The sequence below is a fragment of the Littorina saxatilis genome, linkage group LG1, assembly GCF_037325665.1.
Source record: "Littorina saxatilis isolate snail1 linkage group LG1, US_GU_Lsax_2.0, whole genome shotgun sequence".
Classification (NCBI taxonomy): Eukaryota; Metazoa; Mollusca; class Gastropoda; order Littorinimorpha; family Littorinidae; genus Littorina; species Littorina saxatilis.
In genome coordinates this window covers 52,184,831-52,208,712 of record NC_090245.1, presented here as the reverse complement: position 1 = coordinate 52,208,712, position 23,882 = coordinate 52,184,831, and the positions used below count along the sequence as shown (strand labels likewise).

The window sequence follows — 23,882 nt, the reverse complement described above, 5'->3', positions numbered from 1 at the left end:
ACACACACACACTCCGCCGCACACACACACACACACACACGGCACTGACACACCGAGCACACACACACACACGTGACACGCACACACCGTCACGTGGGATACACACCGGGCACACACACACACACACTGACACACACACTGACACACCGGGACTGAACACGGGCACACACACACACACACACACACACACACACGGCACACACACGGCACCCGGGAAAACACACTGACACACCGGGCACACACACACACACACACACACACACACCGCACACACACAAACAGTCACGTATACACAAACAAACACTCACGTCACTATACACAAAACAACTTGAACACTAACGTGACACACACTCACACGCAGAGTGTTGTTGTTGTTGTTGTTGTACATGCTGATGTTCATTTTTCTAGTTATCGCTCTCATTTGCTCCATTCATTTGACTCAATCATCATCATCATTATCATAATCATCATTATCATAATTTTCATCATCATTATCATCATCGGCCTCGCTTGATCTTCCAAAATGGATCCTAACTCCCTTATTCTTTTATTTCTGTGACTTAAAACTCAGTGTAAAGGCAGATGATATCCTGAAGATACTAGATATATAAGAATATTAAACAACCGTACTTTAAATTATGGTCGTGCCTGCGATTCTAAAATCAATGCGAACATGGTCGGACGCAGATATCCGATGCTTGCACTTTTGCTCGCTAGCTCTTCGAAAATGCATCATGACTTCCTTATTTTTTATTTCTGTGACTTAAAACTCGGTACAAAGTATGATAATGTAGTGAAGATTCTAGATATATAAAAATATTACATGAACATTCTTTATTTTGAGGTTGAGCCTGCGTTCTTTGATCAATGCGAACATGGTCGGACGCTGAACCACGATGCTTTCACTTTCGCTCGATAGCTCGTGGCAAAATACATCATAACTCCCTTATTTTTTTATTTCTGTGACTTAAAACTTGATATAAAGTCAGATAATGTTGTGAAGATACTATATATATATAAAATAGTACATGTACATGCTTTAGTTTGGTAGCGCAAGGTAGTGCAAGGCCGCGTGCGGCCGCGTAGTATTTAGTCAGACCGCCCTTACGTGATGCTAAAGACTGAGTCACCTTCACAATACTCTCGCTCCTTCGCACTACCCTATTTTGTTACAATACATGTATGTACAGGGGCGGACGAGGGGGGGGGGGGGGGTCTGGGGTTTCCGGACCCCCCCCCAACCAAAAAATAAAATATTTGTATAGTGCATTTCTTTATTTTACATTGTCATTGAGTTTCAATTTTTTTGGTATTAATCAGTGACAAAATCTGCTGCCTGAAACTGGTAATGATCATCCTCAGAGTGCACCAGATTGCACCATTTTGCATCCTTTTTTTCAAAATTGTTCGGGGGGGCATGCCCCCGGACCCCCCTAGCAAGCTAGGCGCCTTGCGCCGTCGGCTCGGCGCTTCGCGCCTTCACACCCATATCTTCACAATATACTTTTGAAAACCCCCCCCATAAAATGAACTGATCCGCCCCTGATGTATGTATGTATGTATGTATGTATGTATGTATGTATGTATGTATGTGTGTGTGTGTTCTGGTGAGTGTGTCCAGTCAGTGCAGGCTGGGAATGGGTGGAAGTGTGAGGCGGCATTGATCCGGCCCGCCCCCCCCCTCTCTCTCTCTCTCTCTCTTTCTCTCTCTCTCTCTCGAGTCTCTCTCTACGACTAGGCTCTCTCTTTCTGTCTCCCTCTCTCTGAGTTTTCTGAATAAATCTCATTAACGAGACCTATGTGTATCCTATGCTTCCGTGCACAATGACTCGAATACAGCAAAAAAACTTCCCGGCACTCGGAAAGTTGGCACAGGAAACACCCATGCTGTAAAGGTAGGTGTGAATCCAAGAAGAAGGATGCATATTCCATAATAATTTATCTATGAAGAAATGGATGCTTGCCGTCTTTTGTCAAATCCTTCTTCGTCATGAGCAATCTCTAAGAAACTGACGCTCTTACTTCGGTTTACTTGAGAAAACCTGGCCGGCTACTTGCCACACAAAAAATGCCACTCTGTCCTGCATGTCCGCTAAGCTGCACGGCCATACTGACAAAATTGAAAATTTCACAGAATGCATATTAATGGTGTTCTGTGACGCCCGATGGAGATGTTGATAAGTTTATTGAGACTTTCAACATTCTGTCCCCGAATACTGTGTCAACTTGTGTGTGCAAACATTGGTTACCACTTCTTTAATACTTTCAGCATAACTTGAAAGCTAATTTGCCATGCCACACAAGGACATATTTTTAACACTTCTCCTAGAAACCAACATATTATATAATATTGAAAAGTTGTGTTTAATGTATCATCTCTGGAAAATATTGTCAATATTGATGTTATGAACATATTTTTTCCTCTCTCTGGGTTAGAGATTAACGCGAATACGAGGCTCTGTGCTTGCCCTTTCGTATCCTCTGACGGCCATATTGGGTTGTCGCGGACGGAATAAGACACAAAAATGTTGACTGCACGGCTTGCATCCACGTTGGCAAGGCAGCTGCCACGGACAGCGCAACAGGTAAACCTTTTTCTTCCTTGTTATAACTCTGGAATGTACTGTGTTGTCCATTTGTAGAAGAATATGCGTGACCAACTGACAGCAGACGTGCCGGTGCAGCAACATGCGCTCTTGAGCGGGGGATGTCAAGAACGACATACCGAGTTAAAAAAAACTGAACACTTTATATACGTGAATTGCAGCAAGAATTGTGCCGGTTTACGTATACATTTGCAGAACGTTAGTAGTGCACTCTGTCTGAGCATGTGAACGACAACGATGTCCATGGATTTAGTTAATGTTGCAGTATTTTCCATGACGACAGTGACCTTCAGGACACACCGCTCCGTTTTGAGAAGTCGTGCTCGTGCTTATAGTTATAGCTGTATGCACCGACACTTTATGGTCTAAAACATAACACGTGTGGGGAACGTCAGACGTTAATTGATAGGATTAACAGGTGAAACTTATGATTCTCTTCTTTATGTGTCCTTGTGATTGGCAACTCTTGCACTGTTGTGTAGCAGACGACCTTTTGTCTGTAGGCCTATGCCGTTGGATGATGATAATGCATTAACGTCTGCAAACTTTTATTTTCAGGTTTGCAAAAATGCCATTGGAGCTGGCTTTGTTGCAGCCAGAAATCTGCAGACATCACAGCAATCAAATGCTGCTAAAGGTAATGTTGAACTTTAGTGTTGTAAATTCATAGCTCACAATCCAGTGGCATTTATTATTTACGCCTCCAATACTTTTCGGTATCTGAGAAGCTCTCGCGAGATATCTGTGTGACATGCTCTTTGTTATGCTTTGAACTTCGCGAGAACTTCGAACCTTGCCTTCCGCAGCTCGCGCAAGATTGCTGTACCATCTGCTTTGCTATGCTTTGAAGTTTGCAAGAGCTTGGAATACCCATAGGGTCTATTTTGCAGAACCTGCTCTTGTAAGCACAACAAGGGTCTATTTTGCAGAACCTGCTCTTGTAAGCATAACAAGTCATTTCAGATAACTTTGAAGTCACGGAATGAACTGTACATGGGTTTTAGAAGGAAAACACATCAGCTTAGCCGCCATTTCAAAGGAGTGGAGGCAACTCTGTCAATATTTTGTATGCATTTTCTCGTCATTTTCATCGATCAAATGGCCAAATTAATTAATTATGCCACCAAACATAACGTTAAGTATACTATTTTGTTCAGTTCAACAAGGTTTGGTGAATTGTAGTGATTAGACCTTCGGGTGTGTATGACTATGAGTGCTTTCAACTAATTAAAGTAGCACATGTACTTAAAAGTAACTTCAAGATATTGACAGGGAAATAAAGACTCCTGTTCTGACACCAAAACCATGTCTTGCTTCTTATCATAGTTCTGGGTTTTCAAGTAAGTTAACTGTTGCCATGAAAATGTTACAGCTGGCGGGGCTGAAGTGTCTTCCATCCTGGAGGACCGTATCCTGGGTCAGGCACCTCAGGCCAACCTAGAGGAGACGGGTCGTGTATTGTCCATTGGTGACGGTATCGCTCGTGTCTATGGCCTCAAGAACATCCAGGCCGAGGAGATGGTGGAATTTTCCAGTGGTCTCAAGGTCAGTGCAGTCTTACTGATTATTTTGTGTGTGTGAGTGCAACAGGCGATCTGAAAAACGTCCTTATCTAATCTATTTTACATGACGGCTTGTGGAATTGCAAGATAAGTGTGATTTCTCCTTGCATTTTACAATTTATTGATATTGAACTTTCTGCTTTCTCTATCTCTGTGTCCCTACCTCCTACTCCCCCGCCCACTGTGAGGTCACATGCCTTTTTCATTGTAAAAGTTTTAACGTTTGTTGCTTGTGTGCATGCAGGGTATGGCCTTGAACTTGGAGCCTGACAACGTGGGTGTGGTGGTGTTTGGTAACGACAAGCTGATCAAGGAGGGCGACATTGTGAAGAGAACTGGTGCCATCGTGGACGTTCCTGTGGGCAGGGAGCTGCTGGGCAGAGTTGTGGACGCCCTGGGAAACCCCATTGATGGCAAGGTCAGGCACAGATAAGTTTACTTCGAACAGTGTTTAGTCTTGAGGTATGCCGTGTGTTGTTGATGATTGTCCCAGGTGTTTCAGGGATGTTGCTACAAATCCATACCTATAGGACAAATGTCCTGAGTTCTTCAGCATCAATAGGACATTTGACCGCTTTCAGAAAGTCTAATAGGACATTATGAATTTGCGCCAAACAGCTTATAACACATTCCATGGAATTGTTCCAAAGTCATGTGCCCACACACACACGCGCACACACACACACACACACCTACGCGCGCGCTGTAGAACACACACATAATATAGTAAATACATCAACACAGTGTGTGTATAATGTTGTATTTGTTTAGTTTCAAAGAAACCACAACAAAGAAACCAACATGAACAACTTCAGAGCTCTTACTTTGATTACAAACTGCATGATTTGGATAAAAGTTGAAAAACAAAATGATCGGTTTGATCTAATGCTGATCTTTTGCGGCATAATTCAGTGCTTCGTCTCGTATCGAAAACAAAAGCAGACGACAAATTTAGTCAGTTGGAGTTGTCTCCCGTACTCCTGCAGCATGCACTGATCTAAAAATAATCCACTATAATAGACGGTTATACCCAAACGGCGCATACCGCAAACGGTTCGGGAATTCCCGACAAAAGAAAAGATCCGCACTGGCAACTCCAGTGTCAGCTGAACACGAGAGCGTTCTGTCTTTTAGAAGATTTGTATCTTGAAATGAAAATTAACGAATATCGCGCTGTCCGAAGGAATGGAGTACATATCGGACAATGACCACGCTCAGGCTAAAACGATAGGACATCTGACCGACATGCGGCAATGTGAATCGGACATTTGGGGATTTTCATCGATAAATGTCCGATGTCCGACGCCTAACGACATCCCTGGTGTTTTGTAAACTGGTTTAACTTTCAAGGTAAAAACAACGCGTGCATCCCCTCAAAAACACTGTGGTAGTGTAAACATGTGTAACTATGGTGTAAAGACAAACTAGTAGCTTTATTTAGATAGGAAAAACTAATCGAGCGCGTTCAGGTCTGGTCAGATTGACCGCTTGATCAGTTCTTTTTACATTTTTTGCGTTAAAACTCCCCCAGTAAATTGCTAGAAATGTCTGTTTTTTAAAATGCATTACATAGGTATTATGTCTGTTCCTGTTGATTTGTTTTTCTTTTGCACTTTTTTTAATCGCTGTTGTATACAGCATCAATTTTTGTTTAGGTCAGATTTGCACCCCTTTTGCTATGCCCGATTACTTTCTAGTATATCTGTTGAAGGCTGATAGACAAAACTTTTTCAGGTGAATCTGACACCATGGCTGAAGCAGTTTGCACTTGAGTTCACATGGTTACAGAGAAGTTTTGATATTTTGTAAAACAATTATTGTTTTTGTGCAGGGCCCTCTTGGCTCCTCGGAAAGACTGAGGGTGGGACTCAAGGCCCCTGGTATCATCCCCCGTACCTCTGTGAAGGAGCCCATGCAGACAGGCATCAAGGCTGTCGACAGTCTGGTGCCCATCGGCCGTGGACAGCGTGAGCTCATCATTGGTGACAGACAGACTGGGTCAGTTATAGAATACCCCTTGTTTGCATGAAATTTCCTTGCCTTGGCGTTGAATAAGTTTTTGGAATGATGTGTGGAAAAAATGGCCTCTCCGTTTGAAATGCAGATGGTTAAGTATGTTCGGTTTAATGCTTTAGCATGTGAAAGCAGAGTATGATTTGCTCATTTCAGTTGGTAAGGGTTTGGAGGGATGGCGAAAGATCTGTGCAGTTCTTTGAGCAGTAGTGTCTAAACATGCTCAGTCAATGATTATCTGTCAGTAGAAATAGCACAATTCAGTGAAGGCATTATTTGTGCAAAACCAAAATTATATTTCATCTATCAATTTATTCATTTTTTTTTTACCCCAATTTCTCATCTTATTGCCTCTGTGCTAGAATTGGCTCATAACCTTGCAGTTAAAAACCCTTTTGCCTATTATTTATTTGCAGTAAAACCGCTGTTGCCATTGACACCATCATCAACCAGAAGCGTTTCAATGAGGGCTCCAACGAGAAGCAGAAGCTGTACTGTATCTACGTGGCCATTGGCCAGAAGAGATCCACTGTGGCCCAGCTGGTAAAACGTCTTACTGACGCTGGTAAGTACTGCTGCATACCCCTGTACCATACATTCAACAAAGAGAACCATTGCTGTTCCTGGGGATTAATAATAATAATAATAATAATAATAAATGAGCATTTATATAGCGCAACATCATAACTTTACAATTATGCTCTTTGCGCTTGACACATTTAAAATTAAAACACAGTTATACAAGCATTTACATCTACATTCATAGTCAACAACGCTTAATTAAAAGCATACACCATCAAACATACATTACAAAGGATTGTATTGCATGTTGATCATAAAAAAAAATTGAAAAAAAAATCCCTGCGCTTAGAACTGTACCCACAGAATACGCGCGATATAAGCCTCATATTGATTGATTGATTGATTGATCAGGGTTGCTTGCTTGGAAAGCTGCAAATTCCACACACAAAAAAGCAGTAGCACTACATTCATTTATGTTTAACCGTATGACTGCAGTTTACAGGTACATAGTACACAAAATGGAATAGAATGCAATGCTATCTGCAATCGCTCATGGTTAACTTTATGACTTCAGCTTCTGAGTTTTAACGTGTAACTAAAGATAAAATCTAAATGCCTTACATCAAAAACTGCGTTGCCTGGCTTAGTTTATTGGTAGATAAAACTCCTAACAAATATAAGATTTTCTGAAATTGTGACTGAATTCTGGTTCGGCTTTTGTTGGGTATTTAAAAAGTGAATTTGTGTTGACTGTTGAACAGATGCCATGAAGTACACGATCGTGGTGAGCGCCACAGCCTCTGATGCTGCCCCCCTGCAGTACCTGGCTCCTTACTCAGGCTGTGCTATGGGAGAATTCTTCCGTGACAACGGCATGCACGCCCTCATCATCTATGATGATTTGTCCAAGCAGGCAAGACCTATTTTGTTTTATATGTTGTTTTTTTGCCTTTCGATTACATTTTTGCAGGGGGGAGGAGAAGAGAGTGATTTGGTGGCATGTTGGTATCGTTGAATCCTATTCCTTGTTTGCGGTGTACTTTCAAGCTAACTTATATAACCTATTACCTTGACCAAGGTGGCTCATTGTTTTACATCAGTTTTAGTGTCAAAGTCAAATAGAAGCCTATGTTTGATTGTATGTGGCATTGTTATCTGTAATTTTTTGAATAAATTGGTTAAACCAAATAGAAGCCAATGTCAGTGTCCTCATACGTTGCTTTGTGTTCAGGCCGTTGCCTACCGCCAGATGTCTCTGCTGCTGCGTCGTCCTCCAGGACGTGAGGCCTACCCTGGTGATGTGTTCTACCTCCACTCTCGTCTGTTGGAGCGTGCTGCCAAAATGAACGACGACAATGGTGGTGGCTCTCTGACCGCCCTCCCTGTGATCGAGACCCAGGCCGGTGATGTGTCAGCCTACATCCCCACCAACGTGATTTCCATCACTGACGGACAGATCTTCTTGGAGACCGAGTTGTTCTACAAGGGAATCCGCCCTGCCATCAACGTGGGTCTCTCTGTTAGCAGAGTAGGATCTGCTGCCCAGACCAAGGCCATGAAACAGGTAAGGCCTTTGCTGACAAAATATGTACTGGAACTAGCCTGTTGTGAATTGAAGCAAATAACATTAAAAGAAAGTCCGTATCCAAACCTGTTGATGTTCGGTTACTGTTGTGTTAAATATTTATTAGGGCATAAAACAAATGGTATTGTTTGTGTGCACGTGTGTATTTTATGAGTACAGCAGTCCCTCTCATGAACGGACACCCTTGGGCCATAGCAAAACTGTCCGTACATTGCAGGTGTCTGGTCACGGGAGGGGTGACCACACCACCCCCTCCCCCTCACACAGAGACACACAAACAACAGGATTGAGTCTATGCTAATCACTTCTTGTGGCTACTAAACAATAAACTCCTAATACTTCTTTAAACGTTCTGTAAAAATGATTTGTATGAAAAGTGTTGAAAAGAAGAGATAAAATAAATCCTCAAGGCAGTGAACACACTCACCATGCACTGACATACGAAAGCAGCCACACAAACACAGCACAGAGGAGCGTGTGCAGATGCTTTGCAAGAATAAGCTTGAAAACCAGTTTGAATAAATAGCAGCAGATAGAGCTGCATGTCATAATCATGTAATTTATTTTCATCTTGTCTGGGCTTTATTGACTGCATGCCGATCATGTGGCATGGCAGTGACTTTTCACTCTTCAGTCGGAAATACACTGTACATAACACAGCTCCCACTCTCCCTCACTAATGCCTATCCCAAGCCGTGACAACTGATGCTTGGAAATTGTGTGGAAGAGTACACCTCTCTATTTCTCTCCAATGCTCTTCCTGCTGACATGCAGTGACACCGGACACCCCACAGAGTTTAGCCAGGTACCCCTCCACCCCCCCTCTCCCTCTCTCTCTCACTCCCTCCAGTCATGTACTGTTTGGGGCTGTGGCCAGAGAGGTCAGCTCCAACTGTTCACTCAGAGCAAAACCAGTTGACTGTGTCATAACTTTTGACAAAGCAAGACAACTGAAGGGATCACAGATTAGGCAACCGACTCACTGAGGGGAAACAAGAGTATCTTGTCAATGAAAGAGGTTACACACAGACACACGATGCTGAGAAATGTGGCCGGTTTTTCACTCTCTTTTGCTCAGGACCTTCATCCACTGTGGTTTCTGTTGTTTACGTCCAACAGACAAGAATAAAGAGCACAGTGCAGTTTCATGTTGGCATCTTCGCATGTACTCCACTCGATCCTGACCAAAACTACCCCCCTCCTGATGGGTACAGGTGCACTCAAGTTACCAGTGACTGTCGTCACGCCATTGCGGCTGTGATCTTTGTACCAAGAGCCGGACTGCTCTGTTATCGATTTTGTTGTGGTGAAAATTTGACGATGGTCTGTCCGTACATTGGAGGTATGACCTGCTGTTGGGACCGAAAATGAGTGTCCGCGTCCACGTTTTGCAGGTGTCCGTTTAAGGGGGGGCAAATATAGAAGGAAAACACTCCGTGCCGAGCAAATGTGTCCGTACATGTCAGGTGTCCGCTCACGCCGGGGGCCGTACATTGCAGGGACTGCTGTACCTACCTTGCAGACTAGACCTGCATTTCCTGATTCTTCCTTTAAAGCATACTTCAGTGTTCACTTTGCATTTTATTAATATTCTTTTTTAGCAGCATGTATAAAGCTTGTTCAACTGTGTACTCAAGTGGTCTGAAATAATTTTCATTCCGTAGCTAACTTTGTGCAAAATAAGCCTTCACTCCCGAAGCATTCAAAATAAAATTGTATAATCTTGTGTGTTGTGCAGAATTGTGTGTGACATTGTATGTTGTACGTGTGCAGGTGGCTGGCTCCATGAAGTTGGAGTTGGCTCAGTACCGTGAGGTGGCCGCTTTCGCCCAGTTCGGCTCTGACTTGGACCAGGCCACACAGAACCTGCTGAACCGCGGCGTCCGTCTGACTGAGCTCCTCAAGCAGGGACAGTACGGTGAGTCACCCATCTCTTCCTCACTTGTGGCAGCGTCTTACGCCCAGGGCTTGGGTTTGTGGAGTGTGCTGGGCTGAGGTACACAAAGCGAAACTGGATGGGAACAAGTCTGATTGGTAAAATACACTATCAAACTGAATGGGACTCAGCTTGGTGGGAACAAGTCTGATTGGTAAATTACACTATAAAAGTGAACAACCAAACTGACCCCTCACTGCGTACCACCCAGTTTTGTTTCATGCACCTCAGCCCTGTGGTGGGTGTGTGATTTTCAGGATGGGGATTTGTACATTTAAGAACTGAGATCCCTTTTGACTAGGGTCTTATTAGAGGTATGAATGTCTTTTTTTGAGTCCTGCTACTAGGTGTGGTCACCCCCCGCGGGTTAGGGGGAAGAATTTACCCGATGCTCCCCAGCATGTCGTAAGAGGCGACTAACGGATTCTGTTTCTCCTTTTACCCTTGTTAAGTGTTTCTTGTATAGAATATAGTCAATTTTTGTAAAGATTTTAGTCAAGCAGTATGTAAGAAATGTTAAGTCCTTTGTACTGGAAACTTGCATTCTCCCAGTAAGGTAATATATTGTACTACGTTGCAAGCCCCTGGAGCAAATTTTTGATTAGTGCTTTTGTGAACAAGAAACAATTGACAAGTGGCTCTATCCCCTCTCCCCCCTTTCTCCGTCGCGATATAACCTTCGTGGTTGAAAACGACGTTAAACACCAAATAAAGAAAGATTAGGTGTGGTCATTACACTCTGCTTTTAGCTTGCTTGTGTATGTTCCATGTTGCTGCTTAAAACATGGACTCTTTCTTTCCTACAGTGCCCATGGCCATTGAAGAACAAGTTGCCGTCATCTTCGCTGGCGTGCGTGGACACCTTGACAAGTTGGACCCCGCCAAGATCGTGGCTTTTGAGGCCGAGTTCCTGAAGCACCTTCAATCCTCCCAGCAGGATTTGCTGAAGACCATCGCCACAGAGGGAAGCATCAGTGAGACCACTGAAGAAAAATTGAAGCAGGTGGTCATAAGTTTCCTGGCTGGATTCAACCAATAAGCAGCACACACCTAGTTTGTTCTAATCTGTAGTGTCGTGAAACAAGTGGATATGAGGGAGTTGATTTTCAAAGAGACATGTTAGCTATATTTCAATTTGAAAAGCAAAGAAAATTTGTAAAGATGACTTAGTGCCGGACCATCTGTGTTACTTTTTTGTGTGTTTGGTGAAAAAAAGAAGCGTCCAGGCTTTCATCTTGATTAGTCTGGATTCGCTGCTTTTCTTTTGTATGCATGTTGATGAACTTGATTGTCTAACTTGAAGTGTGGATGCATTTTTCCAATAAATACATCTGCAACTGTCAGTTGTCAGTTTGTATTTTATGTGGTACAGATGTGTTTTTCTTTGGGCACATGTTATGCTTTCATCATGAGACACATTTGGTCACATATGGTCAAGGTCACTTTGACCCTTATGAAATGTGACCAAAATAAGGTAGTGAACCACTAAAAGTGACCATATCTTATGGTAGAAAGAGCCAATAAGCACCATTGTACTTCCTATGTCTTGAATTAACAGCTTTGTGTTGCATGACCTTGACCCAAGGTCACATGTATTTTGGTAGGAAAAATGTGTAAAGCAGTTCTTAGTGTATGATGTCATTGCTAGGTTTAGTTATTTGACCTTGACCCTGAAGGTCAAGGTCATGTAAAGGTCAAGGTCAAACATGTGAGTCGTATGGGCTTTGCCCTTCTTGTCTTTCTAGTTTTATCTAGCTTGGTTATGTTTGATTTGATTTTTTACCATGACAAATAGTAATCAAAGGTCCAGACTAATAGTTCAAAGTTTGTAAAATGAAGTTCACATCAGTTCAACAGTCCTCAGAGCAAACTTGTTATTTCATTTTTATTTTTTAAAACATTTTTCAGCTTACATGTCACAAAGTCGCACGCAGTAATCTAACATGAAGCATAGGGCATCTCGGTCTTCAAACCAATACATTATGAAGTAAATTCAGTGTCGACTTCTACTGCACTGCCACATTGTAACTTGCTCAAGGATGTCTCAACCATTTTCCACAGGTTCTAAACAAATCTGACATTTTAATCATTTTCCAATCATTTTAGAACTCGCAGTAGGGCCATTGTCGTGCCTGCCGTTGTATGCAGAAGCATGATAACAAAAACAACAGTGGTATGTGACATTAGCCAGCAGCAACACTAAATGTTGGCTGCAAACGTTCCTATTTGACAATTTGTTATGCTGAAATCCTGTTAAAAAAAAGTTATAAAAGACGGAGGCATTATATTTTTTCCAATTGCTCCAAACATTACAGAAAACAAAATAACAGCAGGGCTGATAACGGCATCACATTCTTTTGCTATGACACCCGTGAAAGCTGGTTTTCCTACCAACAGTGAAACTTTAAAACAATGAGGCACTAGGAAAAGACAGATGGGTGATCACAATCTGTTAACAAATGTGGAGACATATTTCCAGCAGGTCTATATAAATCATGGAAGATTACAAAAACATGCTGTACCCGCAAGCACGGAACACACATAATGTGCGTGCAGCATATATACATGAGGTTAAGATCAGGGATTGCTTAAAATTCTTCATTTGAGTTGATGGCATTGACAATAATACATTAATAATGGCTGGTGTAAATTCAAAACATTCAATGGGTTTTTTTCAAACAAAAACAGCAGCTAACTGCATTTCTCTCTCATCACACAAACACACTTTCTTTTCTTTACTTTATTTGGTGTTTAACTTCGTTTTCAACCACGAAGGTTATATTGCGACGGGGAGATGGGATAGAGCCACTTGTCAATTGTTTCTTGTTCACAAATGCACTAATCAAAAATTTGCTCCAGGGGCTTGCAACGTAGTACAATTTATACCCCCTCTGCTTCTTTACCTCTGTAAACTTGTAGAGCTAGTTATTTTTCGATAATGACCCAGCAACCAAACAAATAACGAGCCAGCAACAGCCTGAATCCTCGATAGTGCAATGGGTTGAGAAGCTGTTCTGTTTCAGTAGCCTACTACTTTTGCGACTGAAAAGTTCCGAACGCTCTATACGTACGAAGTATACATCTCTGGAGCAAACAATACAAACATACCGCATTTAAATTAACAACTACGGGCCTGAACACATGAATCTCCATATAAAATCCATGAGTTCGGTTGTTTTCTGAATCAAGATCCGTGCACAAACGTTCATCACAAGCAAATTCCCAAGGCAAGTAACTCATACTTTGTCTAGCGACAAGAGTAGTTCCCCTTCTTTTCACTCAGTTTCTTCGACAACACTGACTGCAATCCGACGGTCAGTTTTCAACAATATTTCATTTTATAAACAGATCACACGCAACCAAATGCACACATCTCATCAATTTAAACAACATAAAGCGGTTTCATACACTATTTTCCCCAGAAAACTGAACTTCATACAGTAATTAACGTTGGAACACGGGTGCAAAAGTTCGTCTGCTAGTCTCATTTGACGAAAGAACATTATCCTAAGCGATACTAGAACACACAATATCTGCCTTTACTGCCACAGCAGAATAACAGCATATCTGTGTACTTGATTTTAGTCCAAAACAGGGAAACTGACAAGAAGTGTTAACAGAATGGAATGATTAGCACGGAACTATACAACCGCGCATTAATCGATCGCCTGCGAAGGTTGACTGGTTGAGTGATTCAGATTCGATCAAACTTTCGCACAAAAACTCCTGTTTTCTTTGAATAACTGAAGAAAGGAGGAATAAAGAGGTTACACACCTCGTCTCAGTGATTATTAAAAATAATGGTCTCAGTTCGCGGTCATGAAAAAGCTCGCTGAAGCTCGCATTTTTCATGATCCGCCAACTTCGACCATTATTTTTAATAATCACTGAGACTCGGCATGTAACCTCTACATATTACCTTACTGGGAGAATGCAAGTTTCCAGTATAAAGGACTTAACATTTCTTACATACTGCTTGACTAAAATCTTTACAAACATTGACTATATTCTATACAAGAAACACTTAACAAGGGTAAAAGGAGAAACAGAATCTGTTAGTCGCCTCTTACGACATGCTGGGGAGCATCGGGTAAATTCTTCCCCCTAACCCGCGGGGGGACACAAACACACACACACAATCCTTTCCCTACAACCAAATATACAACCCCTCTCACCGCCTCTTCTTGTTTCGTGAGGTTTTCACAGAGTTCATAAAGTTTGTGACAACCGTTACAAAAATGATATATGGGGTTCAAATGGTACATGCATGGTTCCAATCTATGAAAAAGCTAAAGCAAAATATATGATAAGATGTCACTCTGTAACAAACAACACACTTCACACTGCAATAAATTAATAATACAGCTGCACATTCCATTCACATCTAAAGACTTGCATGCATGCAGCATGTGAAATATGTACAAATAAAAATGAGGTTTGTTCAATGCATTAAAATGACACAATTTCAAAAGAATTGACCATGAAAAAACAGGCTCTCTGGAAACTTGGTATTATTTTCAACCTTTGCGTTGTATCATAATAAAACTAACGTTTTAAAGCGCTGTTTTCTTTTGCAAATTTGAAAAGAATCCACTTTTAAAACCACAATTTATCACAGGCTTTCCCAGTTACAGAAAACTTGGTGTATGAGTACCAATTGTATATAAATGCTTTGTGTGTTAGCATCTTACTAACTGGATACTAACAGTCCTCCAACTGGTGCTAAAGCAGACTTGAATCACAAATGACATGGCTTATTTCAAACTTTTAACATACATTTCCAGGTGTCAAGGCCTTAGTCACAATCAAGCCAGAGAATCATGAATATCAAGAGATATCATGGTTTTACTCTTCAAAAATGTCTGAAGAGAGGGCCTTTTTTCAGTTTTTTTGTTTTTGTTTTGTTTTTGCCAGGAGAAACACTTTTAAATCTCAAAGTAAGAACAATTGATATCCTTTGGATTGATGTCCATTTAATTCCCTGGAGGTTAAAATAAAATTCAGGCAACTCAACTGTTGACCCTCTGTGAAAGACATACTTTTTAAATAATTATGGCTTGTAAATCAATGGTCACTGTCTTGAGAATTTTCGTGGGAATCACACCAGAAAAAAGTTCATGTGTAAAATATCATGTCAACATACTTGTAGCTAACATTTGCGTATGTGTTGTCAAAAACAGATGGCAAGGTTACAGATAAGCTCAGACATTTTCATGACTAGAAGTCTTATCATAATGTTTGTGGTTTCCCTTCCCCCACTCTCCAATGGACTCTGAATATATTTTTTAAGATAGTGACAAAGGTAATTGTATCCAAGCTGAAGGTAACAACGCTGAATAATAAAATGAAAGATAACAGCATGTGCCAGCATGTTGTTTGTACAATAACAAGGCTCAGCACCCCCCCCCCCCCCCAAGTTCTCTTCGTAGATAACAATATCAGCAACGTGAGAATCCAATAAATCAGCATGTCATCTTAAAAATAAATTCTTTTTGTATTATGATAACATGAACAACGCATAAAAAAATGTATCAACAGATGCATGATTGTCAATGACAGCAATGAAAAAACAATGATCACTCAACAGTATATGCAACATTTCCATGGCAATAAAAGATTCACATCTCTTAAAAAGAAAAATGAAGGACATTGATGTAGTTTGTTGTTGACTTGGAGAAGAAAAAGAAACTGACCCAAACGTTTGATGTTGACGGACAAATGGAAAAAATGACATGAACAATATCTATCAAAGAAACAACAAAAAAATATGGACAATAACAGAAATAGGCTGTGCAGAATGTCTGGATGTTGGAATTTGTTCCTAAGCACTTCCTCAACCTACAGACATACATTGTAATTGTTCTGCTAATTTTTTTCTCAGATTAAAGTGCATTTAGAGAATATATAGTGCGGTATTTTCACAGCTGATGGTTCCCGCAGTCTTTAAAATTCACACCTAACAATAAAAAAATCGGCATTCCAGGATTTTTTGTTTTAAACTGTCTGCTGACAAAATATTGAGAATACAAAAGGTTCATTAAAGATGACCAAAATTAGAGTTAGTTTGTTACAGTTATTGTAATTTTACTTCTCGTAACTACCTATACACAGATCCCCTTGGGCTGTTAGCTGCGCTTCAGGTGTCTATTCGCTAAAAACAATTTTGTTCTCACTTTCTAGCAAGTAGTCAAAACACTGCAATTGTGCGACAAATTAATGTTTATCATTGTCCTGGAAGATTAGCCTAAGATGAAAAAAGACGAGGTAAGCAAGCAAAGTTATCCGATCAGGTACCGCACATAAACTGCGACATCAAGACAAATCGTTGCTTCACTACTGCTCTGAGGAGCCCTACATCTTTAAGCTGTAAGCCATACCTGTGCCTCCCTAATATGGAGATTTTGTTAATCATCCTGAGCAACCCAAAATAACAAAGATAGTCTACTTTTTCTTTTTTGCAAAATGCTTAAAAAATACACTGACCCACTCCCTAACATAGGACAATTTTAATATCAGTTTCTTCTTGTGCGTCTCAAGCGGTGAAAAAAGTTGATTGTGCGAAGAAAGACCCGCATGCGGCCACTCCTTTTCTGCTGACGGCTGAGTTTGGCTTCTGCTTGCTCATCCTCTTGCTCCTTGTGACGAATCTCAATCACAAGGCTGTGAAAGACGTCATCCACACATTTTCGTAACACTGCCGATGTCTCGAAAAAAGGACAGCCAAGTTGTCGAGCCAGTGCCTGGCCTTCTTCATATTTTACCTGAGACATAGAAGTGTTCATAAATAAAAGGTCTAAGAAACTATGAGTCAAGAATAACATTTTAAAAAGTATTATTGTTTATGCTTATTGTATTTCACATAAACCAGCTAATTCATCAAACATGTTATTTCTTCAAAGCTTTTAATGTTGTAAATAATGTGTTCTGGCTATTAATTTCACTTTTCAGGTTGAACATTTCTGCAACAGAGGTCACATGACATTCTCTTGGACCCAACAAAAACCTGACTTTTGAATTTAAAGGGGAAAAAAAGAAAAAAAGAAATACACAAAATAGACAGAAAGAACTATCAATAACCTTTCTAATGTAGGCTATATTATAGTTTTAACTTCCATACTCTTGAGGAATTTGTTCTTTATCATCCAACAAATGTGGTTATATTGCGTGATGGGTGAAACTGATTTTTGCATTAACTACGAAAGATCCACTTGAATCTGATAAATGTTCATGCAAGGATTTTAAGTATTCTTCACTCAAACAAGCTACAGCACTCATTTTTACCTAACCCGAACCTACCATACAACAGAATCTATACCTCTTATAGGCTTTGTATTTCTATTATAGTTCAAGCCAAAATTGTCGCATCTCTCACTCATTATTACCTAAAATACCATACCAAAATCTAGCCCTCCAATAAGCTTGGTATTTTCCTTAGTGTTCAAGCCAACACTGACAAATGTCTAACTCATTTTTACCTTACCTTTTTCTTACCGTACCTATGCCAGAATCTAGCCCTTTAGTCAACTTTGTATTTTTTCCTTACCTCACTATACTTCATAACAGAATCTAGCCTGCTAATATCTTAATAAGCCCAGTATTTCTCTCATTGTTCAAGCCAACACTTGCGCATCTCTCTCACTCTTACCATACCTTACCTTACAACAGAATGTAGCCCTCTAATAAGGTTCATATTTCTCTTAGTGTTGAAGCCAACACGGGTGCATATCTCATACACTCTCTTTTACCATACCCAGACCTGGGAACCCCTGTTTTGCACTTAAGAGTATTCTCAAAAAAACTTGGTGTATTTTCAGAGCAATGAGCGTACTCCACACAGCATATGAAGATCCATGATTAAAGCATGCTTCACACGCGTCCGTCACACCATTAATTAAGTTTACCTAAACATTTAAAACAAATGCTTTTTTGACTCACATGCGAAGCAAAAGTGAGTCTATGTACTCACCCGAGTCGTCCGTCCGTCCGTCCGTCCGTCCGGAAAACTTTAACGTTGGATATTTCTTGGACACTATTCAGTCTATCAGTACCAAATTTGGCAAGATGGTGTATGATGACAAGGCCCCAAAAAACATACATAGCATCTTGACCTTGCTTCAAGGTCAAGGTCGCAGGGGCCATAAATGTTGCCTAAAAAACAGCTATTTTTCACATTTTTCCCATTTTCTCTGAAGTTTTTGAGATTCAATACCTCACCTATATATGATATATAGGGCAAAGTAAGCCCCATCTTTTGATACCAGTTTGGTTTACCTTGCTTCAAGGTCAAGGTCACAGGAGCTCTTCAAAGTTGGATTGTATACATATTTTGAAGTGACCTTGACCCTGAACTATGGAAGATAACTGTTTCAAACTTAAAAATTATGTGGGGCACATGTTATGCTTTCATCATGAGACACATTTGGTCACATATGATCAAGGTCAAGGTCACTTTGACCCTTACGAAATGTGACCAAAATAAGGTAGTGTACCACTAAAAGTGACCATATCTCATGGTAGAAAGAGCCAATAAGCACCATTGTACTTCCTATGTCTTGAATTAACAGCTTTGTGTTGCATGACCTTGGATGACCTTGACCTTGGGTCAAGGTCACATGTATTTTGGTAGGAAAAATGTGTAAAGCATGTGAGTCGTATGGGCTTTGCCCTTCTTGTCTCAATGTTTACTTACAAAAACTGTAATCATGTGTCAAAATACTGTGAAGAAAAGTAGTCTAGAAATGTTTTTGGCCGTATTTTTTTCCCACTGACCGTACTGATTGTATTCTCGACAATCATGCGTACAAAATACGGCGAAATCTTTTGGGTTCCCAGGTCTGCATACCCTACTCTACCTGACGACAGATTCTAGCCATGTAATAAGCTTTGTATTTCTCTGCCGCATCTCTCACTCATTTTTACCTTACCATACCTTGTTATAACAGAATCTAGCCATCTGATAAGCTTCATATTTCTTTTATTGTTTAAGCCAACACTGGCCCATCTCTCTCTTACTTTTAACATACCTTAGGACAGATTCTAGCCCTGTAATAAGCTTTCTTCTTAGACATTCACCGAGCACTTTGTATTTTGCTTTGTTTGAATGTATTGACTGTATTTAAAGCTAAGCTACATTCCTAGTGTACTGCACATGGTTGACATTAAAGATTATGTCTTGTATGTCTTCTCTTCGTGTTCGAGCCAACTGAACACAGCTGTATCTCACTCCGTAGACTCCTTCGCAGCGGTGTGTTGCGTGCCGCACGGGTGTTTGCATCCCGCACGCTGGAGCGGTAAGTTGAGTGGGGTTTGTGTCTCGATAAAACAGCTTCTTCTATAAACATTTCGTAACTTTACACATTAAGATATGTCTTGTTAGATCTGTTAGTGTTTCTTCTACACGCCGATGTACTTTTTGGGTGCATATTTTGTATATTATAGCCGTGATTCTGTAAAATATCACGCCTGTAACTGCACAGAAGCAAATTTCGTAGCATTCGCAACAAATTACTGGTGTAAACTTTAATGTGAAGAACTGCCATCAGTTCCACAAAAACCTGAACCTTTCTGCAGTACTGAGGCCGAGTTTCAAGCTTCTAGGACCTTGCAGACAGCGAAAAGCATTCGGAGAATGAGAATTATCCTACAACTTCTGTGTTTGCCCCCCGAAGCTGCCGTGTTTCTCCCCCGCAGCTGCCGTGTTTGCCCCCCGTTTGTGTTTGACCACCGACCCTGCACACTCATGTTTATGTTCTCTAATTGGCTTGGAGCTATTTTGCAGGAACCATGGAGAGTTACTATGGGGCAGTATCTCTACCTACTGAACCAAATAACAGAAACCGATGATCTTTTCTTCTTCTTCTTCTTCTTCTTAGCTTGGTATTCTTCTTCTTAGCTTGGTCTTCTTCTTCGCCGGGTAGCGCAGTCGGTAGCACGTTGAACTTGTAACCTAAAGGTCTCGGGTTCGATACCCCGGTCGGGCGACCCCATAATTATGAATGAATGAATGAAAATTTATACTGCGCATTAAGGCGATTGTAAAGTCATGAAAGCTAGTGATGTGCATAAAAGGTCGCGCTACTGGGATGCATCGGTAAAATTTCAAAACAAGCAGCCGTTTTCAGTTGTTATGTACCTGCGTAACGCACTGTGTTCTTTGACTGTTAAAGTTAAAATAACGGGTAAGTGCGATATTTGTTCAATCTCTAGCTCATGCCTCTCAGATCGTCATTCAGTTTTTAATAAAAATGAACAGTTTGAAGGCGATTGGTGCTCAAATTTTGGAGAAATTCACGTTTGATTTTTGACTCACATGCGAAGCAAAAGTGAGTCTATGTACTCACCCGAGTCGTCCGTCCGTCCGTCCGTCCGTCCGTCCGGACGTCCGGACGTCCGTCCGTCCGTCCGTCCGGAAAACTTTAACGTTGGATATTTCTTGGACACTATTCAGTCTATCAGTACCAAATTTGGCAAGATGGTGTATGATGACAAGGGCCCAAAAAACATACATAGCATCTTGACCTTGCTTCAAGGTCAAGGTCGCAGGGGCCATAAATGTTGCCTAAAAAACAGCTATTTTTCACATTTTTCCCATTTTCTCTGAAGTTTTTGAGATTCAATACCTCACCTATATATGATATATAGGGCAAAGTAAGCCCCATCTTTTGATACCAGTTTGGTTTACCTTGCTTCAAGGTCAAGGTCACAGGAGCTCTTCAAAGTTGGATTGTATACATATTTTAAAGTGACCTTGACCCTGAACTATGGAAGATAACTGTTTCAAACTTAAAAATTATGTGGGGCACATGTTATGCTTTCATCATGAGACACATTTGGTCACATATGATCAAGGTCAAGGTCACTTTGACCCTTATGAAAAGTGACCAAAATAAGGTAGTGAACCACTAAAAGTGACCATATCTCATGGTAGAAAGAGCCAATAAGCACCATTGTACTTCCTATGTCTTGAATTAACAGCTTTGTGTTGCATGACCTTGGATGACCTTGACCTTGGGTCAAGGTCACATGTATTTTGGTAGGAAAAATGTGTAAAGCATGTGAGTCGTATGGGCTTTGCCCTTCTTGTTAGATCTAGATCTAAATCTTTCCACACTTTAGCATCGCCTTAATATTGTAACTCGACGTCGGCGGTGAGAGGGTAACAGGTATTGTTTTTATATCAAAGCTCACTTTTACTTGCTTTGAATGCTTCGCCACAGTTTTCAGACAATCATTGATGATGCCAGGCTTGATCTCTGTCTTGATGACTGCAGACGTTTCCAGGAACTTTGAAGCTGGGACAGCGAAGTTAATTTTCGCATCAACAGGCTCCAGCCTGTTATCCACGGACGACCCGGACCCATCAAGTAGATTGCCCTCATGTTTTGGACCGCCCATGAATCTCAGGAATTTCCCGTGGAACAGTTTGTAGCCGGTACGCCAAAAAAGTTTGGTGTCATTACCATATCTCATTGCCCTAACTGTGCGACACGAAAAAAACCTAACTACATCCAAAAACAGTTTAAATGCGATATTATCTTGAGGAAAGTCGCCTGAAGCGACCAGTTCGTGGAAAAGAATATATGTATCCAACTGTCCACTTCTTTTTAGTTGGGTAATTACGTCTGGGTAGTTTCTGAACCTGTTGTTGTGCATTTGCTTCTGTAGGATCTTCCTCAATTGAAGAATCGTCATTTGAAATGAGAACAATATTGTGCGAATCCTTTGCAACTATTCTTTGTCCGCCTTTCAGAACATCTGCCGGAATGACTTTATTATCGTGCCCTGCATACGATTGTTTCCCAGTGTTACTGTTGACGGTCAAAATTCTAATTTTGAGCTGCTCATCGGGGTGTTCATTGACGTTATGGGCGATAACTTAATGGAAGATGGCAAAAGTTGTTCCACACTGGTAGCATTTATAATCCATACGTGCTGAAACACACAAATATTATAAAATGTGTTTATAAAAACAATACCTGTTAACCTCTAACCGCCGACGTCGAGTTGCAATATTAAGGCGATGCTAAAGTGTGGAAAGATTTAGATCTAGATCTAAAAATCAAACGTGAATTTCTCCAAAATTTGAGCACCAATCGCCTTCAAACTGTTCATTTTTATTAAAAACTGAATGACGATCTGAGAGGCATGAGCTAGAGATTGAACAAATATCGCACTTACCCGTTATTTTAACTTTAACAGTCAAAGAACACAGTGCGTTACGCAGGTACATAACAACTGAAAACGGCTGCTTGTTTTGAAATTTTACCGATGCATCCCAGTAGCGCGACCTTTTATGCACATCACTAGCTTTCATCACTTTACAATCGCCTTAATGCGCAGTATAAATTTTCATTCGTTCATTCATATGGGGTCGCCCGACCGGGGTATCGAACCCGAGACCTTTAGGTTACAAGTCCAACGTGCTACCGACTGCGCTACCCGGCGAAGAAGAAGACCAAGCTAAGAAGAAGAAGAAGAAGAAGAAGAAAAGATCATCGGTTTCTGTTTTTTGGTTCAGTAGGTAGAGATACTGCCCCATAGTAACTCTCCATGGTTCCTGCAAAATAGCTCCAAGCCAATTAGAGGACATAAACATGAGTGTGCAGGGTCGGTGGTCAAACACAAACGGTGGGCAAACACAGCAGCTGCGGGGGAGAAACACGGCAGCTTCGGGGGGCAAACACAGAAGTTGTAGGATAATTCTCATTCTCCGAATGCTTTTCGCTGTCTGCAAGGTCCTAGAAGCTTGAAACTCGGCCTCAGTACTGCAGAAAGGTTCAGGTTTTTGTGGAACTGATGGCAGTTCTTCACATTAAAGTTTACACCAGTAATTTGTTGCGAATGCTACGAAATTTGCTTCTGTGCAGTTACAGGCGTGATATTTTACAGAATCACGGCTATAATATACAAAATATGCACCCAAAAAGTACATTGGCGTGTAGAAGAAACACTAACAGATCTAACGAGACATATCTTAATGTGTAAAGTTACGAAATGTTTATAGAAGAAGCTGTTTTATCGAGACACAAACCCCACTCAACTTACCGCTCCAGCGTGCGGGGTGCAAACACCCGTGCGGCACGCAACACACCGCTGCGAAGGAGTCTACGGAGTGTATCTGTGACTCACTTGTACCATACCTTACCCTACCATACAACAGAATCTAGCTCTCTAATAAGCTTCATACTTTTCTTTGTTTTCTATCCAACACAGCCGTATCTGTGACTCACTTGTACCATACCTTACAACAAAATCTAGCTCTCTTATAAGCTTCATACTTCTCTTTGCTTTCAATCCAACACAGCTGTATCTGTGACTCACTTTGCGTTTGTCCTCCAAGTCACACTTGTTGGCAGCGATAACAATGGGGATGTCATCTCGACAGCGTACCCTGTTGATGAGCTTCTTGTAGGCAATGACTTCATCGAAGCTGCGTCTGTCAGTGATGGAATAGCAGATGACAAATCCCTCTCCTTTTCTCATGTACTGTTCCCGCATTGCTGTGAATTCCGGCTGGGAAAAAAATAGAAAAAAATTTAATAATTGAATTCAGGCCGAGAAAAAGAAACTAACAAAGATCGAATTTAGGCTGAAAAAAGAAAGAGCATTTCATTGCAGTGAATTCAGTCTCATTTATGGAAAGAACATGTCTTTTGACA

General features: G+C 41.0%; 2 protein-coding genes across 2 annotated transcripts in view; one reads left to right on the top strand and one right to left on the bottom strand.

Annotated features, from left to right (window-relative positions):
- Nucleotides 1–2,449: 2,449 nt before the first annotated feature.
- Nucleotides 2,450–11,567, top strand: LOC138973519 (ATP synthase subunit alpha, mitochondrial-like). Its single transcript, XM_070346229.1, has 10 exons — nucleotides 2,450–2,585; nucleotides 3,165–3,243; nucleotides 3,979–4,151; nucleotides 4,413–4,586; nucleotides 6,000–6,166; nucleotides 6,598–6,746; nucleotides 7,465–7,616; nucleotides 7,935–8,267; nucleotides 10,062–10,206; nucleotides 11,031–11,567. Exons 1-10 carry the CDS (start codon nucleotides 2,526–2,528, stop codon nucleotides 11,261–11,263), a joined length of 1,665 nt encoding a protein of 554 aa, XP_070202330.1. The 5' UTR covers nucleotides 2,450–2,525; the 3' UTR covers nucleotides 11,264–11,567.
- Nucleotides 11,568–12,092: 525 nt separating this feature from the next.
- The window catches only part of LOC138973554 (GTP-binding protein Rit2-like), a 31,562-nt gene continuing 19,772 nt past the window's right edge, over nucleotides 12,093–23,882 (bottom strand). Inside the window, exons 4-5 of the mRNA XM_070346271.1 lie at nucleotides 23,545–23,736; nucleotides 12,093–16,985 (exon numbers count right to left, since the gene is read on the bottom strand). Of these exons, the coding sequence (XP_070202372.1) occupies nucleotides 16,737–16,985; nucleotides 23,545–23,736 (441 nt within the window). The 3' untranslated portion in view covers nucleotides 12,093–16,736. The remainder of the gene's footprint in view (nucleotides 16,986–23,544; nucleotides 23,737–23,882) is intronic.

What these genes read in the sequence shown, in the direction of transcription:
- LOC138973519 (XM_070346229.1), top strand. Translation starts at nt 2,526, where the DNA reads ATGTTGACTGCACGGCTTGCATCCACGTTGGCAAGGCAGCTGCCACGG. An exon ending in TGCCACGGACAGCGCAACAG is followed by an intron (nt 2,586 to 3,164) that starts GTAAACCTTTTT and finishes TTTTATTTTCAG; the next exon opens with GTTTGCAAAAATGCCATTGG. An exon ending in CCTCAAGCAGGGACAGTACG is followed by an intron (nt 10,207 to 11,030) that starts GTGAGTCACCCA and finishes TCTTTCCTACAG; the next exon opens with TGCCCATGGCCATTGAAGAA.